At 29.1% G+C, this 21,157-nt stretch overlaps 1 protein-coding gene and 1 long non-coding RNA gene across 3 annotated transcripts in view; one reads left to right on the top strand and one right to left on the bottom strand.

Moving 5' to 3' along the window:
- Window positions 1–21,157, top strand: part of LOC126750410 (uncharacterized) — a 43,089-nt gene that overhangs the window by 2,631 nt on the left and 19,301 nt on the right. Inside the window, exon 1 of one of the 2 annotated variants that reach the window (XM_050460033.1) lies at window positions 11,327–12,038. The exons of the other annotated variant lie outside the window; for it this stretch is intronic. Coding sequence (XP_050315990.1) covers window positions 11,346–12,038 — 693 coding nt within the window. The 5' untranslated portion in view covers window positions 11,327–11,345. Of the gene's footprint in view, window positions 1–11,326; window positions 12,039–21,157 lie in introns of those variants that run through there. 2 annotated transcript variants of the gene reach the window in all.
- On the bottom strand, window positions 14,100–21,142 carry LOC126750411 (uncharacterized). Its single transcript, XR_007665720.1, has 6 exons — window positions 18,247–21,142; window positions 17,842–18,180; window positions 17,544–17,750; window positions 17,337–17,476; window positions 14,466–15,013; window positions 14,100–14,402 (listed from the first exon to the last, which is right to left on the bottom strand). It is a non-coding gene; the product is annotated as an uncharacterized LOC126750411 (long non-coding RNA).

The raw sequence follows: 21,157 nt of genomic DNA, 5'->3' as shown, positions 1-21,157 counted from the left end.
AGCCAGAGCCACAATATTACCATTTCTGATATTAAAGATGTATTAAGAAAAGAGACTTTTCCAAATGCATATACCCTTATGCAAATAGCATTAGTTTTGCCAATTTCTTCAGCGTCCTGCGAACGCTCTTTCTCAACAATGAGAAGAATTAAAAATTGGTTTAGGTCAACGATGAGTCAGGATCGATTTAGTTCTTTAGCACTAACCACTCTTAGTATTGATAGTGGTCTAACAAAGTCATTGTCGCCAGATCAAATTTTAAAAGAGTTTTTAAGAAAAGGAAATCGAAAACTTTTATTAGAGTAGTTATAAGATAATTTTATTGGATTTCATTTTATTTAAGGACATTTTAAATAAATTTTGCTTTTACTATTTTTGAAGAATTATTGCGTTTTATTAAAATGATATTGGTTTTGAAGCTGGCAGACAATGGAGAAGTAATATCTAATTGTCGGATTTGCATTGTCTTAATTAATTTAAACAAAGTTAAACACGACGTTTTGGTTGGTAAGTATCTCCAACCGTTACCAAGTGTAAACTGCTAATTTACACTTAATATAACATTTTAAAATAATAATGGTTGGAGATACTTACCAACCGAAACGTCGTGTTTAACTTTGTCTAAATTAATTAAGTCCGACAATTAGATATTAAAATGATATTATTTTGAACTTTGAAATTTTTCTTGAAAGTTTAAAATTTTTTTTAAAACTAGCGACTTTTGACTTTTGCTGTGTATGCAATATACTCCAATACATATACAGAATGGTTCATACATTATATATATTGCAATAAAATTCAGAAACGTGTTTCTTGGATGAAACCTAATATGAAAATAAAAGTAAAACAAATTCATGATATTATATATATAGTATAGCAAATTAGAATAGAAGCTGTTTAAGACTATTCTTTTTTTTTTAAATAATTTTATCGGCTTATAAGTGAAAATGAAGGTGCCCACCAAAAAATTTGTTACCTCCGGCGGCGCCTGCGGCGAACTTTTCTTTGATGGCCACCCCCTCACCTCTTTGTGTAACTCTGCCCCTGGATGGGGGCTTTAGCCCCCCCATTTTTGAGGCTCTAACTTCGCCCATGGGTTGGATATTGGAGAGATAGAAAATAAATGGGTCAGGGATTATTTTAGTTTATCTACAAAGGATATACAATATGGTAACACATGTATACAAAGACCTCCCTCAACAATAATCTCTTAATTTTTTGATGCTCTAGAGAATTATCTGAGAAACGTATTTAATCTGCAAACAGAAATATTCTTGGGAGGTAAAAATATAAATATTTTGTCTGAAAATTCAGCTGAAACAAATAGCTACTTGTATCTTTTGATGTCTCATGGATTCTACACTCCCTTATTAATTATCCTACACATATTATTATACAACCCAGACATCACAAACATATTGCATGCATACGCCCAGAGTATCCTTAAGAATATCTAACTGACATATTTATATATGCCAGGAATATCTCATATCTTGCTTGTCATACAATAGGCATATTCAGGGGATATCTCAGTTACCCCAAAATATATACCAGGAATATCTTTCTATTTTCTAGGCATATCTAATTATTTATGCAGCAATTTGAAAAGTGCCAATGTAAATATCTTACAAAATATATGAGTTGGAAAAATGCTGTTAGAATAACTGTCACAGAGAGTGAAAAAACTAGAGCCACCATATTTTTCTTAAGGCGTGAGCTAAGTGCCTCCCACTCCAACATTCAAAGGGGACCAACTCCTTTTGTCATTCATAACTTAAATTAAGGTTCTTTTTGAGTAGCATTCATCTATACTAGAAAAATTGTCTTATTTACTACTCAATGAGACCTTTAATTGAAGGTTTGACGAAGGGGGTTTTAATAAATATATACCTGGTGGTTCTATTCTATAGTACCTCCAAAAGTTATTCTTAACTGCATTTTTTCAGTCAAATCTTTTCTGCATTGAAAGTTGTCAAATTGACACCCTCTATGTATTGGCCATTATGAAGTATTGACATGCTTTCTTTAATTTATGGATACTCATTTTCTTATTCTTTTCCTAAAGATAAATTTGAAAAATAGTATATTAACTGAAAAAATTCAGATTTGATTAAATATAGGTACTACCCTTCACATGTGAAATTTTGGAATAGAAATATACAGGGTGGTCCAGTTTAAATGTCATTAATTTTAATATGTGATAGAGAATTAAAAAAAATAGACTTTCATTATAACATTTTTCTCAGAAATGTTTAATAACAAAGATACAAGGTGTTAAAGTTAAGAATAATTATTGAATATTATAATATAATTGTTTATTTATCATAGCTTTTAAACTACCATCTCAATTTTAATTAAATTTTGCATGCAGGTTATTGTAGTGAATTGTCAATTACCTACTGATAAAGCCAATTTTAAAAAAATTGCCAGTGGCGTAACATACAGAGGAACTTGGTCCTTTTTTGTCTCAAATCTGCGAGGTTCTGGTGTTTGTAATGTGTGCCAAATAAATAAATAAATAATTTATATAATTCACTAGTTCTTTACTCGATTACTCTGCTGTTTTTGTATTGTGATTCCCTGACTGAAGTAACTTCTTACTCCAAAATTGCTGTATACGCTCAAAATACCATTTTGGAATCAAATATATTATACTCCCTATCTAAATTTTTTAAAAGGCCTTCACCACACAGGGTTGCACCTACGCTAATGGTTCCATAATCGAGGCATTATCATATTTATTGTAATGGATTATTTGTTGTAAATTGTTAATTATGTTTCCAATTTTAATAATTCATTTATCTTAAATTTGAATAGTTATACAAAATTATGGTTCAGATTTTAGCATTATTTATTAGTTAATAATTTCTTAATATGAATTTAAATTAACAAACATATTTTCATTGTAAAAAAAATCTTTAATTTTTTTTAAGTGCTTAATTAAATATACACTGAAAAACACCATGCTTCTTTAGGTCCTAACAAAATTCACACAAAAGCAATAAAGATAAGTGACATACCAAATTACTTGCAATCACTTATGATTCCCATATGTATACAAAAAAAGAATAACAAAATTAAAAACTGTTGCCCTAAAAGTTTTGTTTTATATAATTTTCAAAAATGTTACAAAAATGTATTAAGAATTGATTAATCTTCTTGAATTCACTCATGTACTGTATGTACATGCTGTCTACTAACTCAGTTCAGAAATTTATTATATTAGGTATTATATGTAGTGAATTGAAAATAGGTATAATTTACTTTTTTTCATTTCATTTATAGATAATAGGAATTATTCTTTCAATTTTTCTATGATTATAAATAACAAGACAAATTTGTCTCCTCCGATCTGATTCAATACCATTTATTGCTTGGTGTTTTTTTTATATCAATTTTTATTTGTAAATTTAATTTTTATGTTTGTTTTTTAATTTCTATTAGGAAGGCTCTTGCGTAAAATAACAAATTTTGAATTTCTGTGATACATTCCTGTGATGGTGCACCAAGGAACCGCAAGAGTTCAAAAAGTCAATGCATTCATGTTACATTCTAAGAGTTTTTCAACTATTTTTTTTCACAACATTCCCAGGATTTTTCACTAAAATATGAATGTATAGCGAAATATATCACATTCAGCTTAATAGTTATCTCTAATTCGGATGAATGTTTATACATAATTTATTTATTGCTGATATTAGAGTTTTTCAATTTTGACTGTGAATTCTTAATTTTTTTATGTAATTTGGTACTTTTTAAAGGTCTTAATTTCAATAATAATAATAACAAATGCTTTCCAGCAAAAAACTGTTTTTTTTTTTAATATTTATAATTTTTTTAATTTGATTTATAGAGAACCTTTTGTAAAAACTAAACAAAAAACTTAACAATTTTTCTAAAAAAATCTTGACATGTTTAAGTAATCCTATTTAATTGGAAGGAAATTAAACATGACGTTTATAAAAAAATTTAACAAAGTGATTCACTCATATGAATTTTGAAAAGTTTCAATTGTAATTTTTTAAAAACGTATTTAGTCTTATGTGTTTAAACCCTCAAAATCTTAGAGTACATTGGAGACAGAGGCAGAGAAGATTGAAATATCTTCATGGGTATATTTTTAGATTTGTCCAAGACCTTGGATATCAACCATCAAATTATACTTGAGAAATTGAAAAAGTATGGAATGTGTGATCCAGCTTTAAAATGGATAGAGTCTTACATACTTGAAATAGGGTGGTAAAAGGTAGTTTTTAAGAGGAAGGGAAGTGCTTTTGACCAAGGCTATTGCCAGGATACTGTCATGGGACCACTTTTTTTTACTGTAAATAACTTAGCCAGTGAGATACTAAATGATGGAACATTAATGCCTTGTAAATTTTACTGACTACTCAACAATTTCAACAATTAGAACTTTGACAATAGCAACATTTCTCTTAAAACTCCTTGACATCTCTTTAGATAGATTAAAAACAGCAAGCACAGGGTTGTTTTCTTTAAAGAACAAACTGGTTATGAACAATGACAAGAGTAATGTTCTCTGTTTTCTTACCAAACAATGAAACACAGACATTTCTGATCAGGATCATGATCTTCTGCGGCAGGAATACTGATACAAACCAAGCATTTGTTGCTCAAAAAAGGGCTATACGGACAATAGTCAATCATCATAAAACACACATGCAAAGGAAGATTTAGAGAAGATTTCTACAGTACAAATTAAACCAAAATATTCCTACCCATTATGCAAGCCTCAATTTTCCAACTGACCTAGTCAATGCAACAGAGAGGGACCAACTTATGCTTGTGTAACATTTTTTATAGGATTCCTGATGAATTGAAATAACTCAATTTTACCCATTAAACAAACAAGTTTTAAAAATATTAATTGATTTAGCCATGAACCATAGGTGTGCAAAACAATTCAATTGAAAAATTTTTTATAATAATAATAATAAGCTTTATTTCCAACAGGTTACATATACCCAGTTACAGGAAAATCAATTAAATATATAAATGTACGAATGCATGAATTGTATTAGATTCATGCAACTAAACTATAAAAGAACTATAAAAGAATTGCTATATAATAAAAAAAAAAAAAAGTAGTGAACTTGAGAAAATAAATAAAAAATCAACACTAAATTAGGATAAGAATCAAGAATTAATTTAAATCAAAAGGCCAAAAAAAAAATGAGTAAATAAATGTATTCAAGCTAAAAACTAAATAACTAAATAACCTAAATAACCTAGCCTCCCCCACCGACCATACGCAGGTGATTCAAGATAAGTGCCAAATCGTCATGGTGAATGTCACAAGAATCAGCAATAGTGTTAAAGTTTTGACACATAAAGTGAATAGGACTCTGGTACAGAATGTTGGACCTGGCTGTGTCCAAGTTAAAAGCTGGACACTGTCTGGATCCTGGGCGTGGTATATGAAAGCAAATCCTTTACAAAAGGGATGGGCAGTCAATTTTATGGTTAAGTAAATTAAACAAGAATTTCACCGAATGCATTTCTCTCCTCTTCGCAAGTGACCGTTCAGTATATCTAGAGAGCAGCAGGTTATGGTCAAAACCCCTTGGAGGATAGACTCCATCATCCTTAAATGCCAAACATTTAAGGAATCGCCGTTGGACTGATTCTAATAGGTGAATGTGCTGGTTGTAAATGGGAGACCAAATGAGGGAGCAGTAGTCCAGCCTGGATCTAACAAATGCATAGTAGAGCGTTTTGGGAGTGGCAGTGTTCAAAAAAAGTTTGCAATTTCTAATAATAAAGCCTAGCATGCGAGTAGCTCTAGAAACAGTATCTTCGATGTGGGGGATAAAAGAAAATTTTTGGTCAAAGGTGACTCCAAGATCCTTGAAACAGGTAGACCTTGCCAGAGACTCTCCATTAACTGAGTAATTAAAGGCAATTGGACTTTTGATACGAAAGTAGCTGGCCACATTACACTTGGAAACATTAAGGTTAAGCCGGTTCAAAGTGCACCAATGGTGTACAGTATTGATGTTCTCTTGCAGTAGACCACAATCTGCTATAGAGTCAATCCTATGGAAAAGCTTTAGGTCATCAGCATATGCTAACCGAGAGCAATTGAGGGTGGAGATCAAGTCATTAGCGAAAACGTTAAAGAGAAGGGGGCCCAAGTTAGAGCCCTGAGGAACTCCAGAGGTGGGTGAAAAACAAGCAGATCTAAAGCCTTCGACCACTACAAACTAAGAGCGGTCAACTAAATAAGAGTTAAGGAGCTTTATCAAGCGATCGGAGAATCCAAACTGGCGTTCAAGCTTATTTAATAGGATGAAGTGGTCAATCTGGTCAAAAGCCTTTTGGAAGTCTGTGTAGATAACATCAATTTGACTTCTATCATTAAGTGCTTCGCACACAAACTGAGAGAAGAAAAATATTTAAAAATAAGATCGCTTTCTGTAAGAGGGATTATAAATTAAAAAAAAAAAAACAATTTTTTTATCCACTTATTTCTAAATGGATAAATTAAAAATAATTAAAAAGTAGAGAAGCACGTACCTATATTGAATAATTAAACTAGCAACACACATAAATACTGATAATAGAAATTTAAAAAGATTTTTCTTGGATTTGGATTGCTAAGTCTAATTTATTTTGTCATAAAATAATTTACCTCAATTTCTAAATGAACTTATTATTGAATAAGGGTTATTTTGCCTTTACTTTTTCATTGTAACTCATGGATTGACATAGATAGCCCCTTCAATGGCCCACTAGAAAGACTTTTAGATCTAACGCTACTTAACAAGACTGCATTTATTAGGCACATAAAAATCTCACTTTTATCTGAAAGAAAAATTACTTCAAAAAGTGCTAGAATTACTTAAAATGGAAACTAAAAACTCCAGTTTTGCATTATACTTAAAGATTCTGGTATAAACGGTCACAATAAATGATCATTTTGATTTGTAAACTATTTTCGTTGCATTCTACTTATTAGAATAAACACTACTAATTAAAATATTTGCAAATTCTATTTTTTATTTTCCAATTCTTTATTTGTCGAGTGTTTTAAATTCAAGGATGATCAACTCAGAAACAGGACATAGTTATGCATAACGCGACCAAGCGCCAAATTCGTTTTTTTGGTATTATTATTATTTATACGAAAAAAATCTCGAGCGTTAGAAAACTATAGTTAAGGATATATTTTAAATTAAACTAAGCGCCAAACGGTTGATAACACTAGTTGAATTTTGCATAAAACGACTAAATACCACGAAATTGCATAGGCCAATTGAAGGCCATGATACTGGGCGTTTGGCTTAGTAATGCAAATAGCAGTTAAGTTCGGTCAAGTGATGTAATACCGAAAAATACGTAATGTATCACGTGGTATTTGTCAAATTTTGATCATTTTTCTCGTAGATGCATTTACGGAACTTTACGGCTAGGAATTATCAACTGACGTTTTTTGAGTGATTTCATTCAAATTAAAAAAAAAATGCTGAAGCGGACTGCTATATTATTAAATCACGCATATGAAATAAATTTAGAGGTAAGTAGATACCAAACTATCTAGTGCCACTATGAAATGCGACTGTAATAGAATTTTTAGAAGCTAATTGTTAGTTGTTACGTAGAAACTCTAGTTTTATTTGAAGTTTTTCAAGGTATGATATACCTATGCAGTTGTAATTTGCTTAGCTTATTATGTTAGTAAATAAAGTGGTTTAGTTTTACTGTAATTTTGTTGTTTCTTTTACTTTAAAATAAAAAGTGCTTTTACAGGATTTTCTAAAAGATCTATAAGGGTTTTAAATAGTCACTTTTCATTTTAAGTTATTGTTTTTATCAAAATTTTCAGCTGTTCATAAATAAACTACCTTAATGAAAAATAGGGCTGTCAGTCGAAATATATAGTCTAAAAAGAAAATACATGGCATTGCATAAACGCGCTATGCGACAAGTTTGACGTGTGGTTCAATTTTATAAAATAAAAAACCTAATAAGTAAAAAAGCATAACCAGACTAGGTGAAATTTATGATAACTTCTAAAATTTATTATGTTTTGCTAAAAGCTTACATAGTATAATTTGAAATAGTGTCTTGGATATAGTTTGCAAAAATTAGATCTGTATTAGATTTTATCGGTTTTTAAGGGCATTCGAAATTTAATTGTGTTTTCCCACAATTGTTATTTTGGCACTTGGTCGCGTTATGCTTAACTATGTCCAATTAAAAATCACCATTTCAGAACAAGAAAAATTTTTTTTTGTTTACTTGTGACTTAATCTAAGATTATTGCACAAAATATATGATGCTTGTATAATATATAAAACAACTTGTATCTATTACTAAAAAAAATAATAATTATGGTTCTTCCTTTGATCCTTAAGTTAATTTTTTCCAATATTGGTAGGGGCTAATTGGTAGGCTAATAAATTATAAAAATTGATTTAAAAATATAATGTTGAGGCTGAAAATTTTTACAGCGGCAAAATAGCTTTGTATTAATAAATATCTGCTCTTGATGGCAGTACTATGTAAAAAGACTATATTTGCGCGGTCATAATATTCAATTTATTTTTTTTAAAACAATACTGGAATATCAATCTCCTAATTTCAACATTAGATTCATTATCTTCATAGACAGTACCTTGTTATGTAGAGAATAAAATGTCTGGTGCGAGGGATTTAATTCCAAAACATTTTAGGACTTATTTTAATAAAATAAAACTTAAGCTTCTCATCTTTTCATACTACATATTTGTAAATTTTTTAAGTCGGCAGCAAAAATTTAAAAAAAAGTATACAAAATTTTCGGAATCAAACATATTTGATCGTTGTCACTCGTTAATATATATTTTTTCATAAAACTAATCATTATTCAATCTTATAAAACGTAGTGTTACGGTTTAAAAAAAATAATTGAATAACTTTCTTGCTGGTTCATATTATGGTTCTTGTAACTTATAACTTCTTGATCTACTGGTTCCTAATTTTGTACTCTTCAAGTGTAAAAAAAGTCAACAGATATATTACTTAGTATTCTATTGTCTTTAATACTTTACTTTCATATCTAGCTAGCATAAATTTAATAATTGTTTTTTGACTGCAGTCATAAAATATGACAGGACCGACGAAATATGAGATGTTGGTCATATAAATATATGTTCAATTAAAACAGGGTCGATGGATTCGTTCTATCGAATATATATTACGTATTTGGTTTGTATTTGGACATACTTGGGGTTTCAGCGACATGACTCACTTTACAGGATGATACCTTACTTTTTAATGTTCCTGGATATAATCTTATAAGTAGGAATCAAAACAGTCGAAGAGTAGGGCTTGGTATTTGTGCAAAAAAAGGATATAAAATATAGATTAGTAACATTTGAAAATGCTACAGAAGATTTTAATTATCTTAATTTTACTTTTAATTTAAATAATAAAAATATATTTTTAACACTAACAAGTTGAAGTCAAAAACTTAATATCTGGTTAAAAACTCAACATAATAATTAAAATAATAATTATATAACGTAATAAATCAACGCTGCTTTAAATACGGCTACTCTTTTGGATGTAATAATTATTCTTCAAAATATTAAATTTAACACATCTAATTTGTTCTTATACTTAAAAATATTATAATTTAACATATAAATTTAAATATCCCTAAATGCAATCTAAATGCGATTATGATAGTACTGATGCATTTAAAAATAAAACTCAGCAACTTTCATGTCAAGATATACAGGGTGTTCATTTGAAAACTTCCCACAACGGATTTATCGAAAACCACTGTTTAAAAAAAACCCCGAAATATGTCAAAAGGTTTGTCAAGGGGGACAATTTTCTAACCTAAAATTACTTCACCCCCTTTCACCCATTGCCCCCCAGGGTCATCCCCTTAAAAATATTCAATGGCAAGGGGTATCGAGTAATAGCTTGTTTAAAAGGTCTTTGGAACTCTTTTATTTTGACGTTTGGTTTTTTTAAATAGTTCGATTTGTTTTCGAGAAAATTAGAAAAATCTTTGTTTATCTTAATTTGTTCAGATAGAAAACAAAAACATGAAAATATCAGTTTTTATTTCAATAAGTGTTCAAAATGTTGCCCGTTTTTGGCCAAACAATGATATAGGCGATGTTCAAATTCCTGACGGACATTTTCAAAAACATGTTGTGGGATATCATGGCAGCTGTTGATGATGCGTTGACGAAGTTCATCCAAACTTTCAGGTTGGAGAGTAAATGCAATAGATTTCAAATGACCCCATAGAAAAAAGTCTAAAGGCGATAAATCAGGATATCTAGCAGACCATTCTATAGGCCCCCTTCGCCCTATCCATTTATCTAGAAACTCGTCGTCTAGCGTCGTCAAACATAGTGAGGAGGAGCGCCGTCTTGCTACAAATATATTTCAGTCTCATCAAGTATAGAGTTTCCATCATCATCGATTTGGTTTTCAATGGATTCAGTGATAAGCGGATTGATATTATTTTCCAACATATCCAAAATAAATGTCTCCATTTAAATTTCCGTTAATAAATAATGGCCCAATCACTTTATTTCCTAAATATATTCCTGTATATTATACTAATAATATTAATGAAAAAGTGGCGACACTTAATAATAATGTTACTTATTTAATTAATAAATATGTCTCTGTTAAAAAAGAACTTATAAACGAAAAACCATTTACTCCTTGGGTTACTACCATTTTAAAAGTTTTAATGAAACCCAGAAATAAGGCGCATTAAAAATATATGAAGCAGAAAACCGAAGTAATTACATTTTATAAATATAAATACTTCGGTAAATATATTTTGATCAGACGGGTTTTTCCCAACATGGTTCCAGGATTATTTCAGAGTTTTTAAGGATATTTTGTGCTGTTTTGTAGTAAATTTTGGTAAACATTGTGATATTCTTGTCCACAAGATAATATAGCCTTTGTTCGAAGGAACCATTTCTTTTTTTTATGTCCTCGGTGACTAACCATTTCAAATAAGAATTTTAGAATTTCATCTGTCTTTACACCATATACTGGATTTGCCAATTCACCAATAAAGCTTTGATAAAGGTTAATCTTTCTATTCTAGTGTTAAACATTAACAAATCCAACCTTGACTCCTGTACTAAACAGATAAAAAAAAACTGTTTCACTGAGCATCACCTTCTAGGCACCTTGAGCTTTTCTTTAAGCCAATAGGAGCCAATAGATCCCCACACCACCCACTAACCCCCACTTTTGATACCTTTTGCTCCCTTCTGTTCTTCGGCTTTCAGTTGTTGGAGTTCTTAGAAGACTTCTCAGTTCTTAGTAATATTTTTTATTCTTTTTTCCAAAAAAAAATGTCTCCTAATGGGGCAAATTCCGAGGAAGGTGCCCGGGCCACTTCACAATGGACCAAATATTATTACTCGGATCAAAATTTCCGCACCGTGTTATTCGACCCTTTGAAGACACATGGGGTGGTTCCGGAGAAGGGTTCCGAGGTGTATGTGACTTACATCCCTAGCCGCGCGAGCGTATACGACTTGGTAGAGCTTTTCGAACCAATCGGACCGATTTTCCAAGCGAAATTGATGATGTCCACGGACATGGTTCAGTCTAACGACGGCACTGTTACCAGGGTGAATCGGGGCTTCGGATTCATCACTTTTCACACAAAAGACGACGCCACCAAAGCAATTTCCCAGCTGAATAATGCACGTATGCTGGGAACGGTTATTCACCTGCAGCGTTCAATTGATAACTGTAGGATTTTCTTGGGTGGAATCCCATTGGATAAGAATAAGTCTGACATAATGTCCGAACTAATTTCTTTTAACGCAATCACGAATATCGTGGACGTGATCACATATCGGAGTTACGTGAATCCGGAACATAACAGGGGATTTTGTTTTGTCGAATTTAGGACCCACGAGGAAGCGTCTTATTTTAGGGCCAAGTATCACGATAAGTTGGTGTTGTGGGGTAAGGAGATTTTGGTGGATTGGGCCGTGCCTTTACCACAAATTGACGACGAGTTTGTTATGAAAAAGGTATTTATTTAGAATAATGTATGTAATGGTGAATTTTATTTATTTAATGAATCTTCCACAAACATAATGGTTGTTACAAGTAAGGAGTATCTTTATTGCCATATTAGGTAGTTACATTACCGTTTAGTAATACCACTATGATTTTATTTTTATTTATTTGATGACCATATTACGGATATGACAGGCTACAAGCCCAAAAAGCAAAAAGGTATCCACAAACTTAACTAACTTAAATATACCATTTTATTAGTAATAATATAAAGACCTAATGGTCAAGTACATAAATCAAAATAATTTGAATATAAAAGATCAAAAAAAGTAACTTTTTAACGCTAAGTTTCTACATTATCGTTGTAAATTTTCGAAGACAATAAAGTATTTTTACCTGTATTAAGTGACATGTTAAAAACGTCTAGTGAACGGCAGTACAAATTATTTAAATTTATAAGGGAGCGTTCAGACCATATTTTGTTTTCATAAATGGAATAAAAAAAATAATTCACTTCTGATGTTGACTTGAGGAATGTTAAATTTAAAAAGTGACAAAATAGGAGGAGTGTTCAGCTGACAATTCATTACTTTATATAAAAACCAAACACCACTCAAACGTCTGTTGAAAAGTGAAATTATGTTAAAATGCTCTCGAACTGCATCGACATCTTGATATGAACCGAAGCGGGTTTTAAAAGAAATAAATCTTAAAATGAGTTTTGGGTGCTCTCCAATTGATCAATATCGATCATCAATTTAGAGTCCAATGTAATTCCCAAACCGCGTATATTGTTAATAATATGTAAAAAATTAGACAAAAAAAAGTTACCCTTTTGCTTCTCCCAGGAATTTAGTATTTTTCTTACAATACACTATATAATATAATTAAGTAAAGGCGTTTCACAAAAAATAATTACATTTTTAAAATCGCGTTAAAAAGTTAGGTTATGTTAATATGTCATTTAGTGAAAGTGTCGTCAAGATGAGTTCACATAAACTGCCACAGGGGCGCGGCGATCGAATTTCAAATAATAAATTACAGCTACGGCAAATGCCAAAAATGGTTAATTTTTAATCGGAATTTTTGGGTACCAAACTTATAAATAATTTGAAACCCTTAATTTCTGTATAAATGGGGTTTAAGTGGAATTTTTTTCTAATTTAATTATGTTTAACGGTTCCAAAGCAATGTCAGGATACATTAATTTCCGCACCCATGCAGGCCAATCACGGTGCTTTGTCTGTGATTGGCTCAGATAATTAAGGCGCGTATTTCAAATCTGATTATAAGAGGAATTATGGTATTTGAGAAAGATAAACATACGGAACGTTTTACTTACGTAAAGAAATTGTTTACTTTCAGCAAATGATGGAAAATAATTTTGTTACATGATCTTATTAATTTTGCTTTTACTAAAATAGAATTTATCTCATTTCAGGCACTTAGTGGATAGCTTTGAGTTAATTCTCATGCTCTAAACTCCGCTCAATTAAAATTAAGTATAAAAAAATTGATAATTAAATTATTAAATAAAAGGACACATTTTGTTATTATTTTATGTAGTAATCCATTATATTATTCAAAATTTTCATTTTAAAATGAAAAATTTTCGAAAAGTATTATTTTATTGTGATATACCTACCTATTACACTTTCTTGTCTCGTGTGATCCATACATCAGATGCAATTGCATACTATGAAAATGAGCCATAATAATGGAAAACATTTCTTGTTTCTTTCTTGTTTCTTTCTTTTTCAACAATGAAAAAAGACCAATATTTTTCAGGATCTGAGCTTATTAAATATGAATAAAACAACCAGATTATATTTTAGTAAAGAAGGTTTATTCATAACACTGATGCAGAATATTCAAAATTTATTATATCAACTTCATCTATTAAGCAATCTACCTAATATATATATATAACATAGTTGCACAAAGGGTTCTATTTACAAAAGTTGAAAACAAATACCAATAAATATGAATTAAACACTAATATATTATTTAATTATAACAAAGGCAAAATTAAAATTAAAAAAATATATTTTATAAGTATCCTTCACCATAAGCCAACGAATTACATGAATACAAATAGCCAACACCACGTAGATATAATACCAGAATAGGTCACTCACGAAAGCAATGTCATTCAGTAATGAAATAGTTATAAACATTTTATTATAAATAAATTTATTTAGGTTTTTTGTTGAGATAATACTGCTGCTTTTCTATTTTTCTTTTTTTATTCATCACCATTTCTTTTTGTTTTACTGCATAAAATTTCTAAAATCACCCATACATTTTTCTAAATCATGTTCACCCAATCCACCACCATAATTACGAATTTCAGAGCAAAACTGTTCTAGACAAATCTACAATTTTATACCATACTATATTATAGAACTACCAAATAAAATTATTGTTAAACTAAATACCTCACGCTTTCTTTCAAAATCAATTGTCACATTCATTCTATTTTCAGTCACGTCAAGAAAATGATTTACTTCATCCTCATAAACTGTCTTTCTTGTTGAAGGTTCATTGACATACAGATTATTTATTATCTTCTTGCATTTCATCCATGAAACCTGAAACATATTCGCTCCTCTGCTCAAATAAAGCTACAGCATGTATATGCTTACACATGACACTTTTAACAGTATATTCTGGACAATCACAATTAAATTTATGTTTACATAATTTACACTTCTCACAATACATTGCCCTACAGTCCTCATCACAAACCTCATTATAATTTACACAATACAATTTATAATTATCACTAAACGACCTTGCCTTAAAATGTCCTAGTTCAGAATATGATACATTACCGTTATTACCCACCATTTCTTCTGCTTTTTTATGTGCACTCTGACATGTTTTGTGCTGATAATTATTTGCATTTGGCCTTTCCATGTTTATAATCCTTTTCCACATTCTTTCATCAACAAGTTCATCCAGTAAATCCAACAGTTTTTCAATCCTTTTAAGAGAAAATATATTTTCTACATATTTTTTTTTGTAATGTGTTAAAATTTCCTTACACTGAAAAAAACCCGAAAAAATTACCTTAATAAATATTTATTTAAATCTTTTTTATTTCCACTGAATACAATTTGTTTCAATAAACTAATTCTTGCTTGTGTCAAATAAATGTATGTATTTGAATATTTTTAGTCATTTGTTTGAATATATTTTTAATGTTTTTATTTATGATAAATAATTATTTATTTAAACTAAATTAAAAAATAAGAGGAGTTACTCAGTTAATTTTATCAAATAATCGTTTTTTTAATTAATATATATTTATTAAACACAAACAAATAAGTTTAAATACAAATAACTCAATAGGTACTTTTTCAACGTACTTTTTCTTTGCTTGATACTGGGAAGAAGATAAGATTTTTGTCAAATCGCAGTTTTTCACCAAATTCACCATTATTTATTCGCTCTTTACGATTCATTTAATGTTTGTTTGTTTGTATATAACCTGTGGATGTGCGCATAACTTGTGGATTGTGTACCTAATTAACAGTTCCTATATCGAAATAGAAACCTTTTTGGACCCATGTGGCGTGGGTCATTTGTGGCCTATATTTCAGGGTAAGTACTTACATATAACTTTAAAAACTTTTGGTAGGCAATCGTATTGTATGCATATTAATTATAAGGTCTTAAAAAACTTAATTTCACGTTGTTTATTAGCTCATGTTTCCTAGTTCTTTTGCCAAATATGGCAATATGGCGTCTTCCACTCCTTTATCTTTTTTTGTGTATAAAGATCATGTGTACCGGATCACACCTTTCAAATAAAAATGTATTTGATCTAAATAAATGGTATATAAATATTCAGTTACAATAAAAAAATATATTGTCAGAATAAACTACTGTTTATTCTAAAATATAATAGGTTATTTCAACTAAATAAACATTTACTTGGTTTAACTGTTGAAGTACTTGTGTATAATCATAATACAATTATAGTAATTGGCTTTGTTTTAAATATAAAGTAGATTTACACACAACAAAATAAGTTATATTTTGCATCATTTTTTAATTTAATTAAGACACATTGAAAATAATAAGCTAAAACAATGTTATTACCACATAAAAGACTATTCTCTTGAATACATATTTAATTTAAAGAAGGAAACAAAAACCTAATTTTAAAACTGAATAAGGTGATGTGGTGCAAAACTTTTTTAGTTGTATTGGTTCTATATAAGTTCAAAGCATATGTATTTTGTTTTTAGAGAATATTCTATAAAAAGAAACTTATTTCAGAGCATCATATAGACGACCTCGATGTCCTACAGAGCATTAGTGTGGTATTTTGAATCCTAATTTTTTGTTAGATTTGTAACATAAAGTAATTAGTTATAGGAGTCGATAAAAGTGTCGACTCCTTGTTATTATATTTTTCTATATTATAAGGATTAAAAATGTTTGTTTTATTTTCTTATGGTTTTTGAATCTTGAAAATTTAATGTTAACTAGACTATTTTGCAGTTTAAAATTATTTCAGTTTAATAATAAAGAAGTATTATTAACATTATTTATTAGTATTTTTTCTATATACTTACCTTTCCTTATAGTTCAAGGTTTGTAAATTATTATTTTTGGGTACTTTCGTTTAGTACTATTTATTCTTTTTATAACCCATATTTTATGGTAATTCTACATATGTATGTTTTAGCATCAAAATTGTTATCCACACCGGATACCGGATTTAAAAAATATACGGTAACTTTTAGTAGAACCCTACAGGAATTAAATTTTAGATATGCAACCAAATAACTCATTTATTTATATTAAATAATGAAAATCTGGGTTCAAATAAATTTAAAAAAAAAATGTGCACTTAAATGTTTCATCCAAATAACAAAAGTTATTTAAATTAAATCATCCATTATTTATTGCAAATATTTCGTCTTCAAACTAACTACTTTTAAGGTAATATAAAATACATTATTTTATTGAATCAAATAAATTATACATTTTTAAAAAAAAATTAATATTTAACTCGAATAAATGTACATTTCACTTAAACAACACCTGTAGTATTTTAAATAACTCATTTGTTCAAATCAAATACACATTTATTGGACGGCTGTTCATTAAAAAGTAGGTATGTATTTATTTAAATACATATTTATTTGATACAAACAATTTAAGTAAAAACGATTCAAATACATTTAAAAAAAATTTCAAATAAATGTTTGTTTGGCCATCATCGAACAAATATTCTATTTCTTTAAAATAACTCCAAATTTTTTTAGACCAAGTAATTTTTTTTTTCAGTGTACCTAATATTCTGCTTTCCATTCATTTTGTTGTACTTCAGAACTTTATTTAAGCTTTCAATTGCCATATTTGTATTAATTCCGGCATTGATTCTATAACAATGTGCCCACATCATTATTCTCTCTTACTTTGGAAATAGTACCTAAAATATTAAAGAATTAATTACATTTGTTTTATAATTTTTAGTGTTGACTTTTTTAGTGAAGTACTTTTTCAGGTAATTCTGAAAATTAGTTTCCTCCTCTTCTTCTAATTGCCTAAAATAGTTCTCTTTCAGCTGTATAAACTTTTGTGGATCAGTCTCCTTTAAAATTTTCCTCATTTCATGTTTCATTATCTGTCTATTTTCCAACTTCTTGATTTTAGACCTTCCTTGTATGTTCCAATTTTTCACTATATGCCAGGTACAAAGTAATCTTCTTGGTTTATGTTTTACAAATAAGTGAAAAAATAACATAAAATAACTAATGATCTAGGATACTGTTTGATTATACAGTTCACACATACCTGCATCCATAGCCATTATCCATGCATTGTAATATTTTGGATCGTCATCACTCATTATATATTCAGCTTGAACTGCTTCCCCTAATCTAGTTTTAAGCGCCCTAAAACAAACCTCTTGAATTAATTGATCTAATCTGTTACTTAGTAAGAATGCCACTGGAAAACCCATATTTTGTTCATCTCTTATTAACACAATTGTCAAGTCCCAGTTTCTCCTATTTGTTCCATGAGTTCCATCTATACAGATTATTTTTGGAAAATCTCTTAATTTTTTTTCTATAATAGCATTCATATATCCAACTGCAAAATCATCTTCTTCTAATCCTGGATAAGTTTGTCCTAAAATACATTTAAACAACATTAACTTGTTAAGATAATATTAATATATAAACTTGCAATTCTAACCTATCTGTTTAAATAAAAATCCATGATTTTTTCCATCACTGTTCCATTCCTGAATTTTTAACACTGTGGCTATCATATCATCACTGTCCCTTTTCTTGTCAATATTACATTTTCGTATTAGGTACTCTAAATCTCCTCTTGTTATACAATTTTTCCTTTGTAGTTTATTGCCATCTATGCTTCTGGCCTCCTGAGTAATTCTCTTATTTGAAACTGCTGCTGCTAATTTATCCACAATTATCTCCTGTTCCGATTTTGTTGGCCTTTTACTTCTTAATTCGTCAGGGTGTCCTAAGTGGGTTTCAAAAAATCTTACTCTAATCACTCCCGAAAAAATGTCATATAAATGAATAAATCTTTTATTTTAATAATTATTAAGAAAAAAAATACCTACCATCTACTAGAATTTTTTTTTTCTGTAAATCCTTTATTCAGAAATCAAAACAACAAAACAATTAACAAGTTATAATAGGTAACAATATACAGTAAACTATAATATAAAATCCGAATTAAGGTAATCTCCTAAGCAATACTTATAGTATTGGTACCGGAGATGACGCCCATAATTTCAATCAAAAATAAAAATAACAAAACATATACTCTCTTAAGCTTAAAAAAAAAACAAAAAAAAAACCCTATCCAACACAATTTAAATGTTTAAAAATAGTTATACATAGTCCCAAATAACAAGGAATAATTTTAATCTTTTTACAAACAAATTGTATGATTTTAAATTCTGAAATTTAGTTCTGATGGTAATCTGTTATAAACCTGTGTAGCTGCAGCCAGTGGGCTTTTCAGTGCCTTATCTGTTCTAGCATTGTCCAAACGTATATTTGAACAATTCCTCAAATTATGGTTATGAATTTCATTAACATACTTTATTTCTGTATTGGATTTATATTTAAGATTTATTATCTTATATATTAATTTACATTGTTCCAAATTTAATAAATATACTATTGGTTGAACAGATAAGGATTGATAAAGGATCTTTGTTGGCGTCAAATAATCAATATTAAATAAAATTTTTAAGGTTTTTCTTTGCAGAGTTTCTATTTTAATCAAATTTGTGTTAAACATGTTCCCCATACTGGTATTTGATATCTGACCACTAAAAGAAAGAACGCATAATAAATTTTATACCTAGCATTGTCAGTTAAGAAATATTTACATTTATTAAGTGCTCCGATCAATGATATTATTTTGCTATTAATGTGTTTAATATGTTCATTCCAACTTAGTTGCTCATCCAAAAAGAGTCCTAAATATTTTATGCTATCAACTTTTTCTAAACTTTCATTATTAATTTTTATATATATATCTGTTATTACTTTATTTTTTTGTTTAAACAATATATATTTTGTTTTGTTTGTATTAATTTTTAGGTTATTTTGTAGCAACCACTCATGATAAATTTTTAAATCATTATTGGCCAAATTTGCGGTTTCTTCTGATGTTTTTCCAGTATAAAGAAGCACTGTCATCTGCGAAAGTATAATACTGTCCATTTAAACCCACTAGGCGCAAGCTTAGAACAAACAATGTATACAGCAGCGGCCCCAAAACCGAGCCCTGGGGCACTTCACAATTGTTTATTGCTATATCACTTTTGCAAGTATCTACACATACATATTGCTTTCTATTTTCTAGATATGTTCTAATTAAATTAAGCACAGTACCCCTAAATCCCATTTGTTCAAGCTTACTAATTAATATGTTATGACTAACAACATCAAATGCCTTCCGAAGATCGATAAAAATCGCAATTACCATATTTCCTTGATCTAGTTTTTGTGAAATGAAATCGGTTAGGTCAAAAGTAGCACTAAGTGTACTACTGTTAGCTAGAAATCCATACTGAAACAAATCATACTTTACAAATCTTTCAATAAAAGAGAGCATTCTTTTTTTTATTAGTTTTTCTATTATTTTTGAAAATATGCTAAGTAATGAAATTGGTCTATAGTTATTTTTTGAAGATTTTTGCCCCGACTTATAAATTGGATAAATTTTGGAAATTTTCAACTCTTCAGGAAATTCACCAGTAATAAAAACTTGATTTATTAGTTTAGCCAATATGGAAATTATGTGCTCTTTAACAGTAACCAGATCATGCACTGAGACATTGTCATGCCCAGGAGAAGCATTTCTTTTAAGGTGCAACAACGTATCATTAATTTCATTTTCATTTGTTGGACTTAAAAATAGACTTTGATTATTTACTATTTCGTTAAACACAATATTTCCATTGACATTATTTTTTTCCGTTTCAACTTCCTTAACTATTTCTAAGCCTATTTGAGAAAAATACACATTCAACGAATTTGCAATTTCTACACGGTCTGTAATTAAATTTCCATTAAATTTCCATCAATTTCCAGTTTAGATATAGCTTCTTTATTTGGAGTATTTTTTATAAATGAGTTTATAATTTTCCATTGCTTTATTGAATTATTACCTGCTTCTAACCATTTATTTTTAAAATACATGTTTTTTAAAGTTTTAATCTTGTTGTTTACTGAATTTTTAAGTTTTTGAAAGGTTTGTTTAAGATTTATGTTATTAGAATCCTTTTTGTAAGCCATATAAGCTTTATCTCTTATCTTAATCAATTGCAAAAGTTCGGGAGTAACCCAATTATTATTTTGATGGCATTTAATCGTTTTAGTGTACTGAGCAGCAGTTTTTGATTTATCAATAAGGTTAATTAAGTCTGAAAATGAATTTATTGTATAATCTTGATTATCAAAATTACTAATAAAATTAGTTTTATATTTCTCATTGTTAACTCCTTTATGTTGAATGTGAATCTTATATTATTCTGTTTTATTTTAATTTTTACATTAATTGATAATTTTCTATGATCTGAGAGAAGATTATCATGTACCCTAACATTACATCTAAAATT

The sequence above is a fragment of the Anthonomus grandis genome, chromosome 2, assembly GCF_022605725.1.
Source record: "Anthonomus grandis grandis chromosome 2, icAntGran1.3, whole genome shotgun sequence".
Taxonomy (NCBI): Eukaryota; Metazoa; Arthropoda; class Insecta; order Coleoptera; family Curculionidae; genus Anthonomus; species Anthonomus grandis.
This window is presented reverse-complemented; position numbering and strand designations above follow the sequence as displayed.